The sequence below is a fragment of the Coturnix japonica genome, chromosome 4, assembly GCF_054131305.1.
Source record: "Coturnix japonica strain WE chromosome 4, WE-NBRP24, whole genome shotgun sequence".
Lineage (NCBI taxonomy): Eukaryota > Metazoa > Chordata > Aves > Galliformes > Phasianidae > Coturnix > Coturnix japonica.
The window spans coordinates 85852420-85871373 of record NC_140666.1 but is presented as its reverse complement, the minus strand read 5'-3'; the positions used below and the strand labels follow the sequence as shown (position 1 = coordinate 85871373).

The window sequence follows — 18954 nt, the reverse complement described above, 5'->3', positions numbered from 1 at the left end:
GCAGGGAAGCAGTCCTCATCAGCCCTTATTCCATGGGACTATGCCAACCTCTGTTGCTGGAGTCTAAGCAGTGCATGTCAGCTGGGAGAAGGAGCCCTCCCCAGTCTTCAAAGCAGCAGCTTTGGGGTAGGGACACCATCCTTAGGCTGCTGGGGAGAGTGGGAGGCCTGCAGAAGCATTGGGCTCCTGCTCTGCTGGCTCTGGAGATACAAAACATAGGTGGCAGTGCTGCCTGGACAGCTTTATTCACCTAGAACTTAATTCAAGAGAAAATAATGATGGAGAAAGCAACGTCAGCTGGAAAAGTTTGGGGCTCCCAGGAGTGTTATAAGGGTTCACACTTCCTCCTGTCTTCTTCTGCAGCGGAGCAGCAGGACAAAGGCCACAGAGCACGTTTGCCTGATCCTGTATGTTCTTAATGATCAAACACTAAACAAGCAGCATTTAATACGAGCTTGACTCTGTTTTGTCCTTGGCTTAGAGAGGCACCACGGAGCAGCTCCTGCACCCACAATGACCTCAGCTAGGCGTCTCCTGGATATCCCGCTTCCCAAGTGGGAAGATAACATTGTGATTAAAGTAAAATCTCCCTAGATTGATTTTGCCAAGTGTTGTAAAGAACATTTAATATTCTCCTTACGGTGTAGTCTCAGCACCACAGCCACATATAGCAAAAAAAAAAACAATTCAGCATTATTCCAGGCCTCTCTGGAATGTGACCGTCAGCTTTTTCAGCACAGCTGGGAAGAAGTCAACTTCCAGCTCTTCCTGAAAACCTGTGACAGTGCCTGCCCCTGTGAGTGGAGGCAGAGGGGTCAGCAGCCAGAGGATGGTGTGCGGTGCACCCTGAGCTTGTCTCACAGGCACTGAGAGTGTTCAGCTGCCAACATGGATTTGGCACTGGAGAAGCCCTTGGTGACCTGCCTGTGACTGGTGGTGTTGTAGCCAAATCACTTGCCCTCTGTGTCTCCATTTTCCAACTGTTAGAGGGGTTTTGGGGGTTTATTTTGTGTGTGCTTTAAGGATCTAAATGGATTGATAATGGTCAGATATTGAGGAATCCTCTTTCTGTAGTGTTTGGTCCAGCAGAGTTAAAGTCAGGCTGAGAGAAGAAGTGCAGAATGTTATTTCTACGTGTGTTCATAGAGCAGCTCAAGTAGAGTGAATGACTGTGATCGTCATCTAAGCACTCAACGCTTACACTCCTGTTTCCACACATGTTTTAGAATGAAAAAAAGAAGCATAACTGTCAGTTAAACTAAGAAAGATCCAGCCCTGCTGATAGGAAACTCTCTGCAGAGATACAGGGAGCTTAGTCACACCGGGTGTCCCTTCTGTAGCTCTTGCTTGGGACTGGCTGTTGAAAACACTGTCTTGCTTCACCATCTGAATTTGAGACAGCAAATGAATGATGTACAATATGACCAGTCCCATAAAGATTGTGTTATAAATCACAAGACTGAAAACCACCAAGCAGATGTTATTGATCTGTAGTCATGGGCTCATATTCTGCCTTCCGTGGCATTAATTCCCTGGCTATTTCATTTATCCCTGAGCCTAACAAACAAAATCTTTCTATATACAACCTCCAGAGCACCAGGCTGAGAATTTAGTCTAAATTCTGCATAGAATAATCCAAGAAGAGCTTATGGTGGCTTTGCAACCAAGGTCCTTCTGATTGCTAACCCAACAGCTGCTGTTAGTGGAGTGTGAAGTGTGACCCTTCTGTCTATTAATCCCTGGAAGATGCATGGCTTTGCAGTGAAGTGGAGTTTGGTGGAATGCGAATCAAATCACTGATCTTCCTCATCCTTTGTCTTCATGTTTAGACCACAAATGACCATGTTAAATAGATGTGAGCGATAAATACGAAAAGCCAAACTGTGAAACCAAAGACTCTGTGTTCTCAGATGATGAAGAGAACGATTTATTGGATGGTGCATCCGTGAACAAAAGGCCTAAAAAGAAGGATCAACCCCTTGAGGTACATCCATGCTGTCAAGGTTCCTCCTTCTCTGAAGTTCTTTGAGTATCTGAGTGAACACCTCTTTGGTCTAACAACACTTAGTCCAAAAGCAGCACTTTTCTGGTCTTTCAGGGGTGGGTCTTGCTATGAGAACACTCCATTTCCTACACATGTGGCTTCCCTGATAGAAATTCCAATCCATGCCTGTGGAAATAATAATTGCACGGAGCTTCAGAGTTGGATTTTGAGTTGCAAAACTTGGATCTAGCTCTAAACCACATGCTAATGTGGAGGTATTTCAATGAGAGGATTTGGATATCAACCACCAATTTTTCCTGTCTCCTGCAGAAAATGTATTTTCTTTCCTGAGGCAGAGGATTTGTAGGGAGAACAGACAGCACCCATAGCCAGAGAGCTCAGAGCCCAAAGCTTCGTGCACCTGGCCAAAATACACCAACACCAGCAGGGCTTCTACTGCTGACTCCATGATTTCAGTAGGTTTGGAATCACCGAATTAAGAAGTGTGATTTAATTTACTACTCAAAAAGCAATAAAAAATACTAAGGAAGACACAGATCTCACACTGCAGTTTGACAAAAGCAGTTTTAGCAGCTTTTTGTTATGGTGGAAATACAGCCTCTGCATGAGATGCTGTAGGCAAGGAATCCTTCCAGATTTGGGCAGTGGGGAATGGAACCACATCCAGCAGCCCAAATGTAGCTCTCAGATTGCAGCCAGCAGATCTCCACCCTGGGGTAGCTGGGTTTATTTCTCTTTCTCCAAGCCAGTATAGGAGAGCAGGAGTGGTGTGGTGTGTCTGACCCACGTCCTTCTAGTGGGCTGTTGTAGCTCTGGTGGCTCTCACCAAATCTTGCTGTGGTTACATGCAGTCTCTGTGGCTTCTCTCAGAGCTGTTAAGTGGCCTTCCAAGGAGGCAGAGCTATTAATTCCTCATTTCAAGTGTTTACTGAGTAGTTGATGTGTGCTTTAAGAGTGGCTTAGCTTTTCAAAGTGCAGCCTCTCCCAAGCAATACTTACTGCTCAAGCTGTGTTACAGAGCAACTGGTTTACAGACAGCAGCTGTGTATGTGGAAATACAGCATGATCTTGGATTGGATAATCCTATAAAATATACATGACTAAGTCTTCATTTACAAATGGTAAGACCCTGTCATAGTCTTCCAGGTAAATAGGTTTATGTTGTTAATAAATACAAAGCTTTGGATTTTCCTGAAAATGAAGTGTTGCAGTGTTATCTGCTATGCTTTGCTAGGCATCCACATTGAGAATCTGTGCTCCTCTGCAACACGTGGTAAGCACTTCTTGTTGTGAATCTGATGAGCCCCAGTGCCGTACCAAAGCTCTTCAGAGTGAATTATGCAGTTTCTCCTGCCTGCTTTGGCCATTGTGCTACTAGCAGTATTTGGCCATGCCTTTAGCTAACGACAAAGGGGCAGGTGATGTAACCAAGGTAGGGGTCTACAATGGTTCTCTTCAAGGGGTTAATCCTCAACTGAGCCTTCATTAACAGTCTTGAGGGCCAAAATGGGCTTCTCTCTTTCTTCATGCCAGAAACGGGATCACTACCACTGAAATGCCACAAAGATAGGTGAGTTTTAAGGAAAAAAAGAAACAATTTCCTATTGTACCAATGATGTTTTCTCTTGCTTTTCTGCAGGCACCGCCTAGGACCCTTAGACCTCGCATCAGGAAGAAAAGTACCTCGTCCTCTGCCACTGAAACAATGTGAGTGCAATGAGCCAATAGCACCAAGATCCACAGAATGTCTCTCTTCTGCCTTAAAGAGCTACTCGTTAATAACGTAGGAAACAGCAGTGGGATGGATGTGCTTTGATGTACAGCGTTGTAGACATGGCCCTTCCTCGCTCCTGTCTCTGTATCCCGTTCCATGCTTCTCGCGTTCGTCAGCATCACGGTCAGGACAGTCTGACAGACACCTGCAGATGGAGAGTCCTTGTTTTGTTTGCAGTGTATCCCCACTCACGCTAACCCCGTAAGGCTGTACATTTACAGTTCTCATGGTGTCTGCATAGCTCTAGCTCTGTGAATGCACAGCAACAACAGAAATAATCAGTTGCTCGTGATGATACATCGGCAGTGTATTTATTTATGGCTTTATCATGAAGGAAGTGGATTTGTAGAAGCCAAGGATTCCTCTTCCCTCTCTTCCTCCTCAAGCCTGTGAATGATGTAACAAACGCCTGAGTGCTTTAGCTGTTTGACAATGGCCAACACTCATTAGGGAAAGCTGAGCCGTAATGCTGTTTCTCTTTCTGCAAGTGGATCGCTCGTATTCTGATTAAATCATTGCGCTAAAAAGACACAGAGACAGAACTTGGGATGAGGAAGAGACGTGCAAGAGAACACGATTGGTTTCAGCAATGCAATGAAGGGGGGAAAGTCTTAATTTTGATCATCCTGAGCCAGGAGAGTATTGTGTGGAAAATGATGGCGGCTAGAAAACTGGATCGCATCGCTTGCGGCAAATGTTCTACTGGCAGTTCTGAAGTATGAGCAAGGCAGTCGTGTAGTAGCTGCAGCAATGCAATAGAATTGCTTTAGTGACTCGCTTCCAGGGGAACATGAACCTTTCTCCCCTGACAGTCCCAGTCCCAGCGTTCTGTTTTCCTGGTGTGGTGCTTTTTCCTTACACGAGCAGAGCAGGACGCTGGGGCTCAGCTGCTTTTTGAGGCCTGGAGTTTTTGCCTGTAGCATGGAGTTTGGTTAGAACCACGAGAACCAGTGGAGTGTTGTATTTGTATCCATATATAAACGAGAAATATAAAAGAAGAGGAAGATGTTGTAGGGTTTGTGTATTTGTGCTTTCAAGTTGGTGTCTCTTGTAAGTGTAAAGCATGTGAAATTCACACATAAGTTAATTACGTGGCCCTTTGTGTTTGCTCTTGGACCTATCTCATAGAATAGAAAACCATTTAGCATTACATACATGGAACCTGCCCTCACTGGGGCCAGAGCCCGAGTAGTACAATGAACCAAGCTGAGGGGCAGCGGCCCGGGATGCCAACAGGCGGATGGAGCGTATCAGGCTCAGAGCTAAATCTGACGTGGCCTTTAACACCTTGTCTCTGCCGGATGCGCATCAGCAGCATTGCTGTCCCTGCATGATGCATCCTCGAGGTCCCATCAGAGCTTCCGATGTACGTGGGGAAGAGAGAAATAACCCTCATGCACACACTGATGTTTATCCAACCTGGATTGGGAGTGGAAAGAGCATGTATCAGGTATTTCCTGGGTATGCCACCATGTTTGGCCCCATTACCTGAGAACTTCGTTTCCTTTACACGTGCTAATTGAATTGCATTGTCCAGTGGGTGAGAAGGAAGAAGCCTTCAGAAAATACATTGAAAACCAAACAGATAGAGATAAGCAGTTAGAGAAGATCTGGGTCCTTAGGAGATACTCAGAAAACAAGTGGAGGAGCTGAGCTTGTGCGTTTTATTTTGAAGCAGCTTTAAAGTTGGTTTGATTTATTTTGGCAAACATGAAAAAGAAATAGCAAAACCGCCTGCGGTGTTAGCAGAAATGAGATCCTGTTGCAAGCAAGCCGTGCTTCCCCGCTATGCAATAGGTTGCCATAAAAGAGAAAGCTGACAAGTTTGCACTCAATGATGCCAAAAAACCCCCCTCACAAAACACAGAGCCACATAACATCCGATAGGTTTTGTTCTCAGACATGCTGTAATTAACACTGATTCTCACTAAATTGATTAAATGTGTCTAATCTGCTGTTTTACTGTAAACTTGACTGTTTGGATTCTGTTTAAGTGCTGAGGTGGAATTGTTGACAAGGGAGTTGCCTTATATCTCTCCAAACATTCATTGTATAAATGAGAAAAAAAAAAATAAACCTTTTCATATCTCTGGCAGAACCGTATGAATTTATCAGCGGGGCTGTATATTTGTGTATAGATAGACAAGCAATGTGAATGCCGACCCATGTCCACTTCGTGCTGTAGTGTTCTGTGTACAGAAGAGAACGGTCGTTTGCTTTTGATTCCTCCTTTTCCACACACAGGTTGTTTACAGGTGTTGCCCCAGTTCTGTCATTTCACCCTTATGGCGATTTGCATTTGTGTCCAATAAACATCAGCCGTGAAGTCTTTTGTTGCAGTTTTTCTCTGCCGCAGGAAGGAGCTGATTCAGCAAGGCGCTTTCCTGCACTGATGCTGACCCCTCGTGGCGAAGGCTTTGCAGAACGCAATGCGAGGACTCGCAGATGGCGGCTTCTTCTGCATATGTGGTAAATGAGTCTGTAAGTTCACCAAGTGTACCATAAACACACCTCAATTATGAGCACAGTAAGTTCAGAGCAGCTCAGTGCAGTCCCCATGCCTTCATTCTTGCTGCTGTGCAGTCAGTGCAGAGCGATTGCTGAATCAGGATCACCTAGAAAGACTTCATGCATCACCACCTTGGAATAGTCCCACGCTAATCTAAACTGTGTAAGTGCAAACCCAGCACAGACAGGAAAGGAAGATCGGGTTATTTATCCTTAATGAGAAGGAGAAAGCTGTGTTCCCAAGGTCGATGTGCCGCTGGTTTTATTACATGGCTCAATATGCATCTTAATAGTCTTAATATTTTCTTTATCATCACGAACACATCTTTAGTCTGTTCAACGTTATCTGGCAGGCTGGAATCATTCCTTCCATTGCTGTATTGTTTTTGATCTCACTTCTGGCTGACTGTATATAGATGTACTACTCACTGCATGTCCTTCACAACTTGTCTGTATCATCAACTGGAAAAAATACAGCTACCGAACGCTCTGAGTAACCAGTGAATTCATTGACACACGACAGCCTGCAGCAGCAAACAATCATTCTTCCCATGCCCAAGGAAGGCTCCACATAGCAAGCTACCAAGAAGCAGAGACATAAAGAACACCCTTAAGCTAAACACGTTTCTTTTAACAACATTCAAGATTAAATATGTTTAATTATTCATACTAATGCTTAGAGTGCATTCATCCACATACATTATGTTGCACACAACCATAGGAAAGCAGCAGACATCATAGAATTCATAGAATCATAGAATTACCCAGGCTGGAAAAGACCTTGAAGATCATCAAGTCCAAAACACAGCAGAACACATAGGAGATAAGTCCAGCTGTCATCTCTGCCAAGTAAAACACAAACAGCTCCTCAAAGCAGCTTTTAATATTCCTTTATTTCGGGCCATAATTGTGAGCAGTTGATACACATATGTTTAATTATAAAATAACTAAAGCTTTCTACACAGAAAGGTTGGTGCGGTCGTGATACTTCTGGTAAGGATCATCAACGTACCAATTTCTTCTTTTCCAGAAAGAAGTGGTCATTTTATCCAGGAGTTTACTTTGTGTCCTATTGCACAACACAAACTCTCTCAAGCGTTTCTTCTGGGCAGTAGATTTCTTCCACAGTTTCTTCTTGTAACCAGACTGCCAGGAGAAAACAGACAGTGAGTTGCTACCAATAGGGACGTATAGCAATTCTCACACATAAGCACAAAACCCCCACTTTTAGGAAGCCAGGAGATGCAAACTTCCATACCAGCTTCCTCTGTCTATCAGAGCAAAAGCAATGAATCAATGAATCACAGAATGGCCTGGGTTGAAAAGGACCACAATGACCATCCAGTTCCAACCCCCTGCTATGTGCAGGGTCACCAACCAGCAGCCCAGGCTGCCCAGAGCCACATCCAGCCTGGCCTTGAATGCCTGCAGGGATGGGGCATCCACAGCCTCCTTGGGCAACATGTTCCAGCGCGTCACCGCCCTCAATGCACCCACTGCTTTAACACCTGAACAAAACTAAATCCTACCTTCCTCCTCACCCAAAGCCCACAGTGCAGCCGCAGAAACCTCTTAACGACAGCTTTCACAGTCTTCCTCTTTCCCTTCCGTAAGCCATAATAAGTGACGGGCCTCGCGGGCTGCTGAAGGATGTTGGGAAGCAGAGGAGTGAGTCTGAGGACCAGGGAAGGACACGGTGCGCCGGGCACGATCCCTATGGACGGTGATTTGGGCAGCGGAGCCGCAGCCCACACCGGGCTGTGGCAGCACCGAACGGCAGCGGCTCGTCCTGCAGCCAGCGGGGCCCAGCGCGACAGCGGCCGCAGCATCCCTGCAACGAGAGAGAGAACCACAGAATGACCCAGGCTGGAAGGGACCTCAAGGATCATGTAGTTCCAACCCCCCTGCCTGGCAGGGCCACCAAACATGCACCTTTACTAGATCAGGTTGCCCAGGAGACCCCATAGAGACCCTATAAATCCCACAGATCCCCATAGAGACCCCATAGATCCCCATAGATCAGGTTGCCCAAGGCCCCGTCCAACCTGGCCTTGAACACCTCCAAGGACGGGGCATCCACAACCTCCCTGGGCAGCCTGTTCCAGGGCCTAACCACTCTCCTAGTGAAGAACTTCCCCCTAACATCCAACCTAAATCTTCCCTCTTTCAACTTAAAACCATTTCCCCGTGTCCTGCTATTGTCAGCTCTCAGGACGATGAGCAGCCCCGCACCGCCGCCATTTCACGGGCACCCCCCGCTCCGACATGGCGGCCCGGCTCCCTCCGTCAGCCACAGACCCGTGAGGGCCGCTCTCACAGCCGCCATGTCCCTCAGCCCGGCTCAGGCTCCGCCCGTCCCGCAGGGCGCCCAGTCCCCGCTGTGAGGAGCACAGTGCCCTCCCGGCTCCTCCTAAGATGGCGGCTCACTCTCTCAGCGCAGTATCCCCGCCCCCCCCCGGCGGATGTGCGTCCCGCGCATGCGCAGTGCGCCGTGCAGCCGGTGTGTGGAGTTGCATCGCGCGGCGCGTCGGTGCTGCCTGTGCGGGGCGATGCTGCGGGTCTGTCAGCGGGCGGGGGGAGCGGTGACAGCGCAGGTGAGCGGGGATGGGTCCGGTGGGGAGCGGGGGGGAGATTTGGGGCCTTGTAGGGGGAGCACGGCTGGTTCTGATCGGTGTGAGCACAGTGCGGCCTAACGCTGACAGCACTGGGCGGCGGGACGTGACCTTGTGGATGTGAGGCCCGGGCTGATGGATGGGAACCGCTGTTAAATGAGGATGGGGGTGTGATGGGGAAACTGAGCTGAGGTGGAAAGCAGAGTAACGATGGTGGCTGTCACATAGAGCTCTGGGATGTGTGAGACGTGTCCTGAGCGGCTGCGGGGATGGAAAATCACTGTGTTTGGAATCATTGAGTCATAGAACGGCCTGGGTTGAAAAGGACCACAATGATCATCCAGCTCCAACCCCCTGCTGTGTGCAGGGTCACCAACCAGCAGCCCAGGCTGCCCAGAGCCACATCCAGCCTGGCATTGAATTCAAACAAGATTATTTGATGGCCAAAGGGGCCAATGCAGCTTTAAGAAACTACTGCTTAACCAGTTTTTCTGGCAGATCTTCATTTTGAGGTAAAATAGGAGGTAAAAACGTTGGGTAATGTTATCCCCACTAAGTAGAATAGGGTAAAATATCACTCCTCACATGGTAATTTCATTTATAGTATAATGAGATCTCTATCTTGAAAGCGGCTGCATTGTTCTTGTAGGGAGCTCATAAAGAAACGTGTTTGTGTCTCTTGAATGAGCTGCAGGTCTAAAGGCAGCTCTGGTTTCTGCACTGAGCTGCTGTAGCTCTCAGACCGAGCTGAGCTAACATGCATTGGGATGAGTTGAGGCTGAGATGTGCTCAGTGCCTGACTGTGCTCTCCTCCACCCCTCACAGAGCTGCTGGTGCAGGAGAGCATCGCTCCGTCCACCTCGACTGAGCCGTGGATATGCGACCTCGTCGGGGGAGTCCGGGTGCGTTGGAGGGGTGGTTCCTTCCATCCCTTGGTTTGTCCCACACTCTTGGGTTGGTGGCCGCCTTCTGGATCACAGTGGGTGTTCCCAGGTGTAGGCTGGAGGTTTAAAACCTATCAGAGGCTTTATTGTCGTGCAATACGATTTACATCATTCCTGTTTTATCCCTCTCTCCACACAGTGTTTCTGTAGGCAAAATCATCGGTGCAAGCGTCTTGTTTGTGGGTGGAGGAGTCGGGGGAACCGTCCTGTACGCCAGCTACGATCCACACTTCAGGGAGAATGTAGAGAAAGCCATTCCCTACTCTGACAAACTGTTTGAGATGGCCCTTGGTCCTGCACCGTACAGTGTGCCCATGCCAAAGAAACCGGTAAGCATCTCCCAATCACCTATTCAATAGAGCTGCTGCTGACGGCTGTGTAATGGTGCTGCTTGCATGTTTCCCTTTATCATGGAATCATAGAAGGGCTCAGGTTGGAAGGGACCTCAGGGACCACCAAGTTCCAACCCCCCTGCCACACACAGGGCCACCAACCTCCACATTTAATACCAGCCCAGGCTGCCCCATCCAACCTGCCCTTGAACACCTCCAGGGATGGGGAATCCACAGCCTCTCTGGGCAGCTGTTCCAGCACCTCACCACTCTCATAGTACAGAACTTCCCCCTGACATCTAACCTAAATCTTTCCTCCCTCAACTTAAAACCATTTCCCCTTGTCCTGCTATTATCTACCCTTCCAAAGAGTTGACTTTCCTCCTGTTTATAGGCTCCCTTTAGGTACTGTAAGGCTGCAGTGAGGTTACCCTGCAGCAGTTTTCAGCTGCATGTTCTTCACTTGAGATCATGGAGGCTCTTAGTGCCTTCCAGGCACCGAGTAAACTTTAGCATCACACAGACTGCTCAGACTGAAATCCTGATCTGCCCAGTTATGGCTCTGACTCAGATGCTTTTGTTCTTACCTTGTGGCTTTGCACGATGGTTACTAAAGAATGAATACTTTCTTATTTTTGATTCTCAAGATACAACAAGGTCCACTGAAGATCTCATCTGTAGCAGAAGTAATGAAAGAATCCAAACAGCCCGTTCCCAAATCCCACACAAGCAAAACAGAAGCTGTTGCTCCTTCAGAGGAAAAAGAAGGTAACCTTATGGAATGTCACACGGAGAGAAGCAGAAGTGCTAATGTTCTCCTGTACTGTACATCCCACAGCAGATGGAGATGGGCTTTGGGGATGGTTGCAGACGTTTGTGCTGTAGTTTTGTTGAATTAATATTATTGATCATAAGGAAGTTTGCCTAGAAGGGCTTGAGCCATTTGTGCTTAGTTTTCAATTAAGTTTATTGACCTTAGAGTGTTTGGAATCTAATATAAATGACTGCACTCCATAGTTCTGCATACAAGGCTCACTTTGGGTGCTGGGCTCTTGAGATATTCTATTTCTTCTTCTTAAGCAACTGCAGTATGCCTTAATTGGGATAATTGCTTGAGCTGCTTGTAAAGCCAGATTAAAAGGAACATAGAGAGTCACAGTTGGCATCTTTGTTCCCTTATCTGTCATGTCAGGTGAAGATGTGCGTGTGTGTAATTAATGCTGTCTCCTTTTCTGTAAATAATAACATGAATGTCCCAATGATGTTCCTCCAGAGGAAAAACCCAGTGTCTGTTATTTCCCTGTTCTCACTTCAGTGCATGTGCATGTTTCAGTTCTGTAACTGTACTTAACAGCAGGCACAGCTGCAGCACAGATCATCTCTGCAACAGGGGTAGCCGCGTCAGTGCCAGCTCCGGGGATACAGCCTGAAGAAGGTGAAAAAGATTGCACGAATACCACATAGAACATCAAAATCCTGTCGCTTCAAACACATGGATCTGATGCTTAAATAATCTGCTTTTATAGGTAAAGAACATGAGGGTTCCCATGCTATAAAAGAACGATCGCCGGACGAGGTCGCGGCTCGTCTTGCCCAGCAGGACAAAGAGGAGCAAGAGAAGATCGCAGGTGAGCCCATACCTGGAGTTCTGCTACACATGCTGTAAGGGACAAAAGGATTGTTCCCAACCTCTTGTGAGCCACAGAAAATAACGTAAGGAGACACTTGAGATGTAATGAATCACTTCAATGATGAGGCTGCAGTTAATTCCAGTATTTTCTTTCCAGCCCTTGCAGCAACACTGGAAGGAGCCCTGAGCTCTACGGCTCGTGTAACACTGCAGGCAATTACTGCACAGGAATCTGCTGTGCAAGCAGTGAATGCGCACTTGCAAATACTGAAGGAGGCAATGGACAACTCGGAGGTAAATTGGGCAGCTGGGGACTTGTGTTCATCGTGTAACTAAGGATAAAGTCTGAGGTTTAATGTTTGTCACAGTTTTACCTGATCTTCCCACTTGGGAAATGTTGTAGGGTTTAATAATAAAGTGCTTCTGCTTTTGACATATCCCACTTTGTGTAGGACTGCTGCTTTCTGTTGCAGAGGGTATAATGGAGTGGTCAATCACAATGTCAAGGTTCAAAACCACAACAAAAACGATAGAAAGAAGAAATTCTTAAGAGCTTCCAGCTGTGTTGTTATTATCTGATGAGTAATTTTGTACCGTGGGGATTGTGATAACACTAATGATCGATCTGTGCTTGTCAGACTGCTGGGGAGAAGAAATCAGCTCAGTGGCGCACTCTGGAGGAGGCTCTGAAAGATCGAAGGAGGGCAGTGGATGAAGCTGCTGATGTCCTTCTGAAAGCCAAGTGAGTTCTTTGTATCTCCTACCCGTACTTAAATACAGTGCTCCTTAGTTCAAGTAAGACTGAAGAAAACAATAACCCATAATCCTTCTAATATCATTTTGGATCATTTGATCATTATTATGCCTATTGTAAGAATTCAATTTGCTGCACTCTGGGTCTGTTGAGTCAATAACATCGTTGGCTTCTCCTAGCTGTGATGTAAAATTAAGTTTTACAGCACTGTTTGTTGGTTCCATTCTTCAGCAGAGCCACTCCTAAGGCTGGCTATTTATTAGATGTGTGCTCATGCATGTATGTGGTTATGCAGTAAGACCTGTATGCGTTATAATCAACAGCTTCATTTCTTTTCAGAGAAGAGTTGGAGAAGACAAAAGGTGTAATTGAGAATGCCAAGAAGGCTCAGATCCCAGGAGCCAAACCTCACATCATTGCTGCAGAGGAAAATCTTCATCATATGATAGTTGACTTGGACAATGTAGTGAAGAAGGTAACACTTCCAGCTGTTCTTCATCATCATTAGAACAAGGACTGATTGGCAGCTTGTGAGACCCCCTTTTTCCACATCCTTTAAAGCAGATCAAATATTTCTTAGTTTAAATCCTATTTCTAAACACAATTTTCAGCTATAGTCAGTCTTTGAGCTGTGTGTGGTACCAGGGAGTTGTCTTGACAAAGACTTTGCAAGAAAAGCCTGAACTCTGTCTCGGAAGACTCTGCAGCCAGTTTGTTCAGTGTCTGCTCTTTCCTTGGGCAGCTTGCAGTTCCTTCTGTCTGATGCTGGACTTGCAGTTCCTTCTGTCTGATGCTGGAGTGGAATTAGGAAGATGAGACAAACCATTCAGGGTGCTGATTGGTGTGGTGTCCTCTCACTGAGTGTATCCAGTTGTTCTGGTGGTGGCCCTTGTGCAGGGCATGGGAGACATAGGGTTGGATTGCTGAGATTACTTTTTAACCTTGAAACTTGTTTCTTTGGATCTGGGGCACACCTATAATAATCATCAGGTTGGGGAGGAGTCTGCTGATGACTTTGTGGGTAAACCACTTTATGGCTCAGAAAACAGGATGAAAAGTAAAGTTGAAATCATGCCCTTTTGCAAGTTAATGGATTGCTCTGATGGAGGAATTTCAGTGGGGAATTTCTCTGAAGTGTGGGAGTACAGAACGCAGTGAGGGTTGGGCAGCTCCCTGCTGGGGCTGTGATGGCTGCATGCTGCTCTGATGGCAGAAAACAATCTGTAATGAAGGTGTAGAGCTGGATATCTCTAAAGGAACATATTGTGTTGGTTTTTTCTGAGCTACAGATTGACTACAGCGTTACAGTGTGCGTGTGAAGAAGTGGATCTGTGTAGTTGGGGTAAATAATTACTGTGTATAAGAGGCTTGATGTCACAGGGCAGCTTTTCCCCAAGTGAGGATAAAGATCTCTGCCACTAACTCAGGTTTGATCTCAGATGACTTCAGTCTCCTTGGAAGATAAGCCAGTCTCCTTTTTTGTTTGTTACAGGTTCAGGCAGCACAGTCTGAGGCCAAAATCGTGGCTCAGTATCATGAACTTGTGGCTACGGCAAGAGAGGAGTTTCAGCGAGAACTCGACAGCATCACCCCCGATGTGCAGCCGGGCTGGAAGGGGCTCAGTAAGTCTGGGGCGATGGCAGTCAATCGTAGAGCAGTTCATAGAGCAGCTGTAACAGTGCCTGCTTTCAGGATTCCCTGGTTCTGAGCTCCCTGATTCTTTCTAGATAACTGAAAGAATGAATTCACTGCTCTTTACATACTTCACTTATCCCAGTGTGTTAGTTCTAAAGGAGAGTGACACAGGAGTTGATCTGGAGTAACAGCCAGTGCTGCACAGAAGCAGTAAATGGCTGCGTGGTGTTTTCCAGCTGCTACAGTTCTTTGCCTGAGGTCTGACATCTGGCACACTCATGTTTTTGAGGTGCTTGGGTTTTTCAGCTGGAGCTCTTTCCTGCTTTCCTTAGAACAGATAAAAGTGAAGTGAGAAATGTGATTCAGAAGTACAGTTAGAATCTTTCTGCCTCGCTAGAGGGATAAATGTATTACTCAGAGTTGTTGGAAGGTTCAGATACCACCACAGTGTGATTGCAGGCAGGCAGGGAAGGAGTCAGGCTTGCAGTTAAATTCTTACGGCTAAAGCAAGTCAGCTCATCCTCTGTGATCCTCTTTCTTAATGGTACTTAATGCTCTAGAAATGTGAACGTTAATCCACAAACTCATTTTCAAAGCTAAATGAAAACACCAGGCCTGTGCAACACATGGGGTTTTTGTTCTGTAAGAAGTTGGGAGAACTTGTTAGGTTGACAAACTGCAGTTTGCTGTGCTGTCTCTCTTATGTGCAATCTTCCGGGATATTAGTTCTGAAGAAAATGGGATTTGGCGTCTGGAGATGGAGCTGCCATTTCTAATGCAGGATAAGGGGAGGACATCCCAAGTATTGTGAGCACTGCACTGTTCTGAGAGGGAACATCCCAGCAGCTTCCAGGTGTTCAGTTTAACACCAGTGTGACCCTACTTAGTGTACAGGACTGACTCGATAGTGACTCTCACTGCTGCCTGGGAATTTGTCTCTTAACCAACTGCTCCTCATTTCTAAGGACATGGAAATTCTCAGTGTCCTGTTGCACTTCTTTACTTGTATTTCTCGCTTTGACTGAACCTAAAGGTTCATCTGTGGGTTTCCAAAGGCAGCTGTAGTGGTGGGGATGTTTGGGTTACATCTTGCTTGTAACAAGGAGGGATCTCCGGAGTCTGTTCTTAAACTCCTGCAGCCTTGGATCACTCTAGACCAGAAGCTTTTAGTTGTCCATTGTACTATTGCACGACTGACTGCTGTAGTGAATGTGCATTAACTTCTCCAACCTCTCCTCTTTCTGTTGCAGACATAACTGATCTAGGTGAGTTCCTGTAACTTTTTCTGGTCTTGTGAATATTCTCTCTTTCCTCTTTCTCCTTTTTGATGTTTGTGTGGTGCACCACTTTAATTACATGCACTATCAGCAAAGCAGTGAAAAATATCCCTGCAATATTTCAGACTGGGCTGTGCTTTGGGATCCTTGCCGCTAGTTCTGCATGTGCAGCTTAAACCAGACTTTGTCTAGCAGCTCTCACTTGCCCAGGTGAGTGTGGTTTGCATTGGAAAGCCACGCTTCCACTTGCTTTGTGTATTTCAGCCAGTCACCAGCTGCTGCTGAGATCCCAATGGGAAACAGAAATGAATCCATCCTAATCAACAATGGTTAATTCTAACTGACAGTGCTTTACTTCAGCTTTGGGCCTGATTGAGGCCGGCTCCTGCTGATACCACCAGCACATCTGGGTGCTCTGAGCTGGGTCACCAAACTGAGGGACTGAATTTGGATTTAATCTTCATGATTGATTTCCTCTCTGATTCTGAGGTTGATTTTTCTGAGCTCCTTGATGGTGCTGCTCAGCTTTTGGGTCAGACCTGCTGCACCAGATAACAAATAGCAACATCTGACTGTGAACAGCTGGCCTGGAGAGCTGCTGAACAGCATGAATTGTAGATGTGAATGATTCAAATGAACTGGAGTAATTTTTCTCCCAAGTGCTGGGAAGTTCTTATAGATTTGGTTCGGAAAGGAGCATTTGGGTGGGCTTTACCACCAATCAGTGTCTCTTAAAACGTGCTCAAAGGTCAACCACGTATGGAGCCTCGGAGCTCTCCAGGGGTAGGAGGTGGGGTAGCTTCTCTGCAGCTCTTTCTAATAGCGCCTTGTTGTTTTTTAGCTGGGCAGTTATCAACAGACGACTTGAATTCCCTGATTGCACACGCGCATCGTCGCATCGACCAGCTGAACAAGGAGCTGGCTGAGCAGAGGGTCAGGGAGCAGCAGCACATCGAGTTGGCCCTGGAGAAGCAAAAACTTGAAGATAAAAAGGCACTCGAGGCAGCTGTGGCAAAAGCACTGGAGCATCACAAAAGTGAGATTGAAATAGAACAGGAGAAGAAGGTAAAGTAGTGGAACCCGCCTAGAAGAGGGGCACAGGGAGCAGCAGGGTGTTGTGAGTGCTGGGGGACTTCAGGTTGGGGTCCCCTGCCTATGCTAAGCATGGAAGGGAGATTCTGAGCAAGGAAACTTCTTCAGGTGTAGAATGGCCACCCCTTGTAATCTTTAGGAAAAGGCTGAGCTGTAAGAGCAGCCCTTGGCAGCTTTGTAAGATAAAGCGTGAGTTTAAATCAGTAACACTTCTATATACCCTGATGGGTAACAACTGCTGTGCAATTGTGCTGCTTAATTGCATACAGCTTGAAGAGGTCCGAGAGGTGATGGAGAGCGAAATGAGGACGCAGCTCCGGCGGCAGGCAGCTGCCCACGCCGATCACCTGCGGGATGTCCTTAAGATCCAGGAACAGGAGCTGAAGGAGGAATTTGAGCAGGTGAGGGAAAGGAATCACCTGGGAGCCGTGTGGGAATTTGATCAAAATGCTGGTGGTGAAGCTTCACAAAGCAGGCACTTTGCAGGAGGAAACGTGAACCATCTGCTGGAACACTCAGTGGGGGCTGGGGAGGGAATCTGCTCATCTGGAGGAGGTGAAGTCCTTCAGCATGTAGATTTAATGCTGAGTTGTCTTAAGATCCTCAGCTATAGGTGAACATTTGATAATTAGGAATGTTAGGAATGTATTAACCATTAATTTCACCACTTTAAAAGGACTTATTAGTGGTATATTTACTACGTGTGTTGTCTGGAGCAAGAATAAAAGGTTACGCAAACATATCTTAAGAGGTTGAATATGGTTAGTTGAAGAAACAGCTCTCGCTGGCCTGATGATGTACAAATCTATTTCAGAACCTATCAGAGAAACTCAGCGAGCAAGAAATGCAATTCCGACGCCTTACTCAGGAGCAGCTCGACAACTTCACGCTGGATATAAACACTGCCTACGCCAGGCTGAAAGGAATCGAGCAAGCAGTTGAGAGTGAGCACTGAGATCTCATCTCCTTAAGGAGCAGTCACAGTTCTTGTCCAGATCTGGTGCCTGAACACCAGATTAACCATATGGCTGATGGTTTGCCATCGGCCGAGTACTCAATAAGTCCCAGCTGCAAAGTCCAAAGCTGGCTCTGCCAAAGCCATAGCTTTGCTCTGTTGGCAGGGACTCTGAGGTGTGGAACAGACTTGCTTTGAGCAGATGGCAAGGGGGTGGCTACTTCAAAAGTGTTCAGAGGGATGGCTTTTGTTGCTTGAATTGGAACACGTTTGTGTTCAGTGCTTTCCCTGTGTGCCCCAACTGAGAGTCCTCTTGACTTTGCAGGTCACGCAGTAGCAGAAGAGGAGGCCAGAAAGGCCCATCAGCTGTGGCTTTCTGTGGAAGCACTCAAGTACTGCATGAAGACGGCCTCTGGTGACAGCCCCACTGAGCCGCTGGAGAGCGCAGTGAAGGCCATCAAGGCCAGCTGTTCTGACAACGCCTTTACAGAAGCCTTAACAGCAGCCCTCCCCCAGGAGTCTCTGACACGAGGGGTGTACAGCGAAGAGGCCCTCAGAGCACGGTTCTACACAGTCCAAAAACTGGCAAAAAGAGTGGCTATGATTGACGAAACGAGAAACAGCTTGTATCAATACTTCCTGTCCTACCTGCAGTCCCTTCTTGTGTTCCACCCTCAACAGCTGAAGCCACCGGCTGAGCTCAGCCCTGACGACCTCGATACGTTTAAATTACTGTCTTACGCTTCCTACTGCATTGAACACGGAGATCTGGAGCTGGCAGCTAAATTCGTCAACCAGTTAAGAGGAGAGTCCAGGAGAGTCGCACACGATTGGCTGACTGAAGCTCGAATGACCCTTGAAACCAAACAAATAGTGGATATCCTGACAGCATACGCCAGCGCTGTAGGGTTGGGAACAACTCAAGTGCAGTGAGCTTGGACTGTTAGTTTAGAGGCAGTTCAGCAGTTGCTCACGCTGAAGAGAAACCCAGCGACCTCCTGAGGGTGAGCTCCTAAGGGCTGCAAACCAACCAGCTGGTGGGGGCGGGCTGGAAGCGTTAAATCAAAGCGTGGGTCCTGTCCTGTTTCCTTGCACTGTATTTAAGTTACCACCTGTTGTATTTGTATTGGGTTTGCGTTACGACCACCGACTTCAGGAAGCTTCTTCACAATCTGTGTAACAATTTTGTTTCCCCGTCTTACCAAGCAGGCTTGTGATCCAACCAAAATGTTTGTAACCTGCCCTTAATGATTTGCCACATTGTCAGCTGAATAAAACAAGACTTCAACCACTCTCCTGCTTCTCAGTTTCCTCTTTAGCAGCAAAGACAGCTGCCATGCAGGAACGGCCTGTCTCTGTGACCTGAGGAAGACAAGGCTTCATCTTTGTACTAATCCCACCCCTTAATAAGTGCATGTTGAATTCCTGGAGCAAAC

At 46.9% G+C, this 18954-nt stretch overlaps 3 protein-coding genes across 30 annotated transcripts in view; 2 read left to right on the top strand and 1 right to left on the bottom strand.

The window, feature by feature from the left end:
* REEP1 (receptor accessory protein 1) overlaps nucleotides 1-6780 on the top strand; it is a 54138-nt gene extending 47358 nt beyond the window's left edge. For 9 of the 21 annotated variants that reach the window (XR_014946069.1, XR_014946066.1, XR_014946067.1 and 6 more), the window contains one exon: nucleotides 3645-6105. Coding sequence is in view for 15 of the 21 variants with exons in the window: in XM_085547545.1 (XP_085403671.1) it covers nucleotides 3645-3655 (11 nt within the window). In the remaining 6 variants the exon portion in view is untranslated. Of the gene's footprint in view, nucleotides 1-1829; nucleotides 1985-3644 lie in introns of those variants that run through there. The other 12 variants (XM_085547548.1, XM_085547546.1, XM_085547549.1 and 9 more) reach the window with 5 other exon arrangements.
* Nucleotides 6781-7160: 380 nt separating this feature from the next.
* On the bottom strand, nucleotides 7161-8742 carry MRPL35 (mitochondrial ribosomal protein L35). Of its 5 annotated transcripts, none has more exons than XM_085547560.1 (3): nucleotides 8715-8742; nucleotides 7817-8118; nucleotides 7161-7433 (listed from the first exon to the last, which is right to left on the bottom strand). In XM_085547560.1, the coding sequence occupies exons 2-3, from the start codon at nucleotides 8114-8116 to the stop codon at nucleotides 7245-7247; spliced, it is 489 nt and encodes a 162-aa protein (XP_085403686.1). In that variant the 5' UTR covers nucleotides 8117-8118; nucleotides 8715-8742; the 3' UTR covers nucleotides 7161-7244. The 5 variants fall into 5 exon arrangements, with proteins under 5 accessions (XP_085403686.1, XP_085403684.1, XP_085403685.1 ...); XM_085547558.1 differs by having other exon boundaries at nucleotides 8333-8723; XM_085547559.1 differs by having other exon boundaries at nucleotides 8466-8723.
* A 33-nt stretch (nucleotides 8743-8775) lies between these two features.
* Nucleotides 8776-18811, top strand: IMMT (inner membrane mitochondrial protein). Of its 4 annotated transcripts, XM_015862583.3 has the most exons (15): nucleotides 8776-8881; nucleotides 9725-9801; nucleotides 9983-10172; nucleotides 10823-10943; nucleotides 11530-11610; nucleotides 11702-11803; nucleotides 11963-12099; nucleotides 12444-12547; nucleotides 12899-13034; nucleotides 14052-14181; nucleotides 15445-15459; nucleotides 16313-16536; nucleotides 16833-16964; nucleotides 17378-17507; nucleotides 17844-18811. In XM_015862583.3, the coding sequence occupies exons 1-15, from the start codon at nucleotides 8837-8839 to the stop codon at nucleotides 18449-18451; spliced, it is 2232 nt and encodes a 743-aa protein (XP_015718069.2). In that variant the 5' UTR covers nucleotides 8776-8836; the 3' UTR covers nucleotides 18452-18811. The 4 variants fall into 4 exon arrangements, with proteins under 4 accessions (XP_015718069.2, XP_085403645.1, XP_015718071.2 ...); XM_085547519.1 differs by lacking the exon at nucleotides 11530-11610; XM_015862585.3 differs by lacking the exon at nucleotides 15445-15459.
* The last annotated feature ends 143 nt before the right edge of the window (nucleotides 18812-18954 follow it).

Excerpts from the sequence above, each read along its gene's own strand:
- MRPL35 (XM_085547558.1), bottom strand. The coding sequence starts at position 8,432 with ATGTTAGGGGGAAGTTCTTCACTAGGAGAGTGGTTAGGCCCTGGAACA. Across the intron at positions 8,119-8,332 it reads TTGGAGGTGTTCAAGGCCAG|GGATGCTGCGGCCGCTGTCG; the intron begins GTTGGACGGGGC and ends CTCTCGTTGCAG. Across the intron at positions 7,434-7,816 it reads GGCTTTGGGTGAGGAGGAAG|TCTGGTTACAAGAAGAAACT; the intron begins GTAGGATTTAGT and ends TTCTCCTGGCAG.
- IMMT (XM_015862583.3), top strand. The coding sequence starts at position 8,837 with ATGCTGCGGGTCTGTCAGCGGGCGGGGGGAGCGGTGACAGCGCAG. Across the intron at positions 8,882-9,724 it reads GGGGAGCGGTGACAGCGCAG|AGCTGCTGGTGCAGGAGAGC; the intron begins GTGAGCGGGGAT and ends CACCCCTCACAG. Across the intron at positions 11,611-11,701 it reads GGGGATACAGCCTGAAGAAG|GTAAAGAACATGAGGGTTCC; the intron begins GTGAAAAAGATT and ends CTGCTTTTATAG.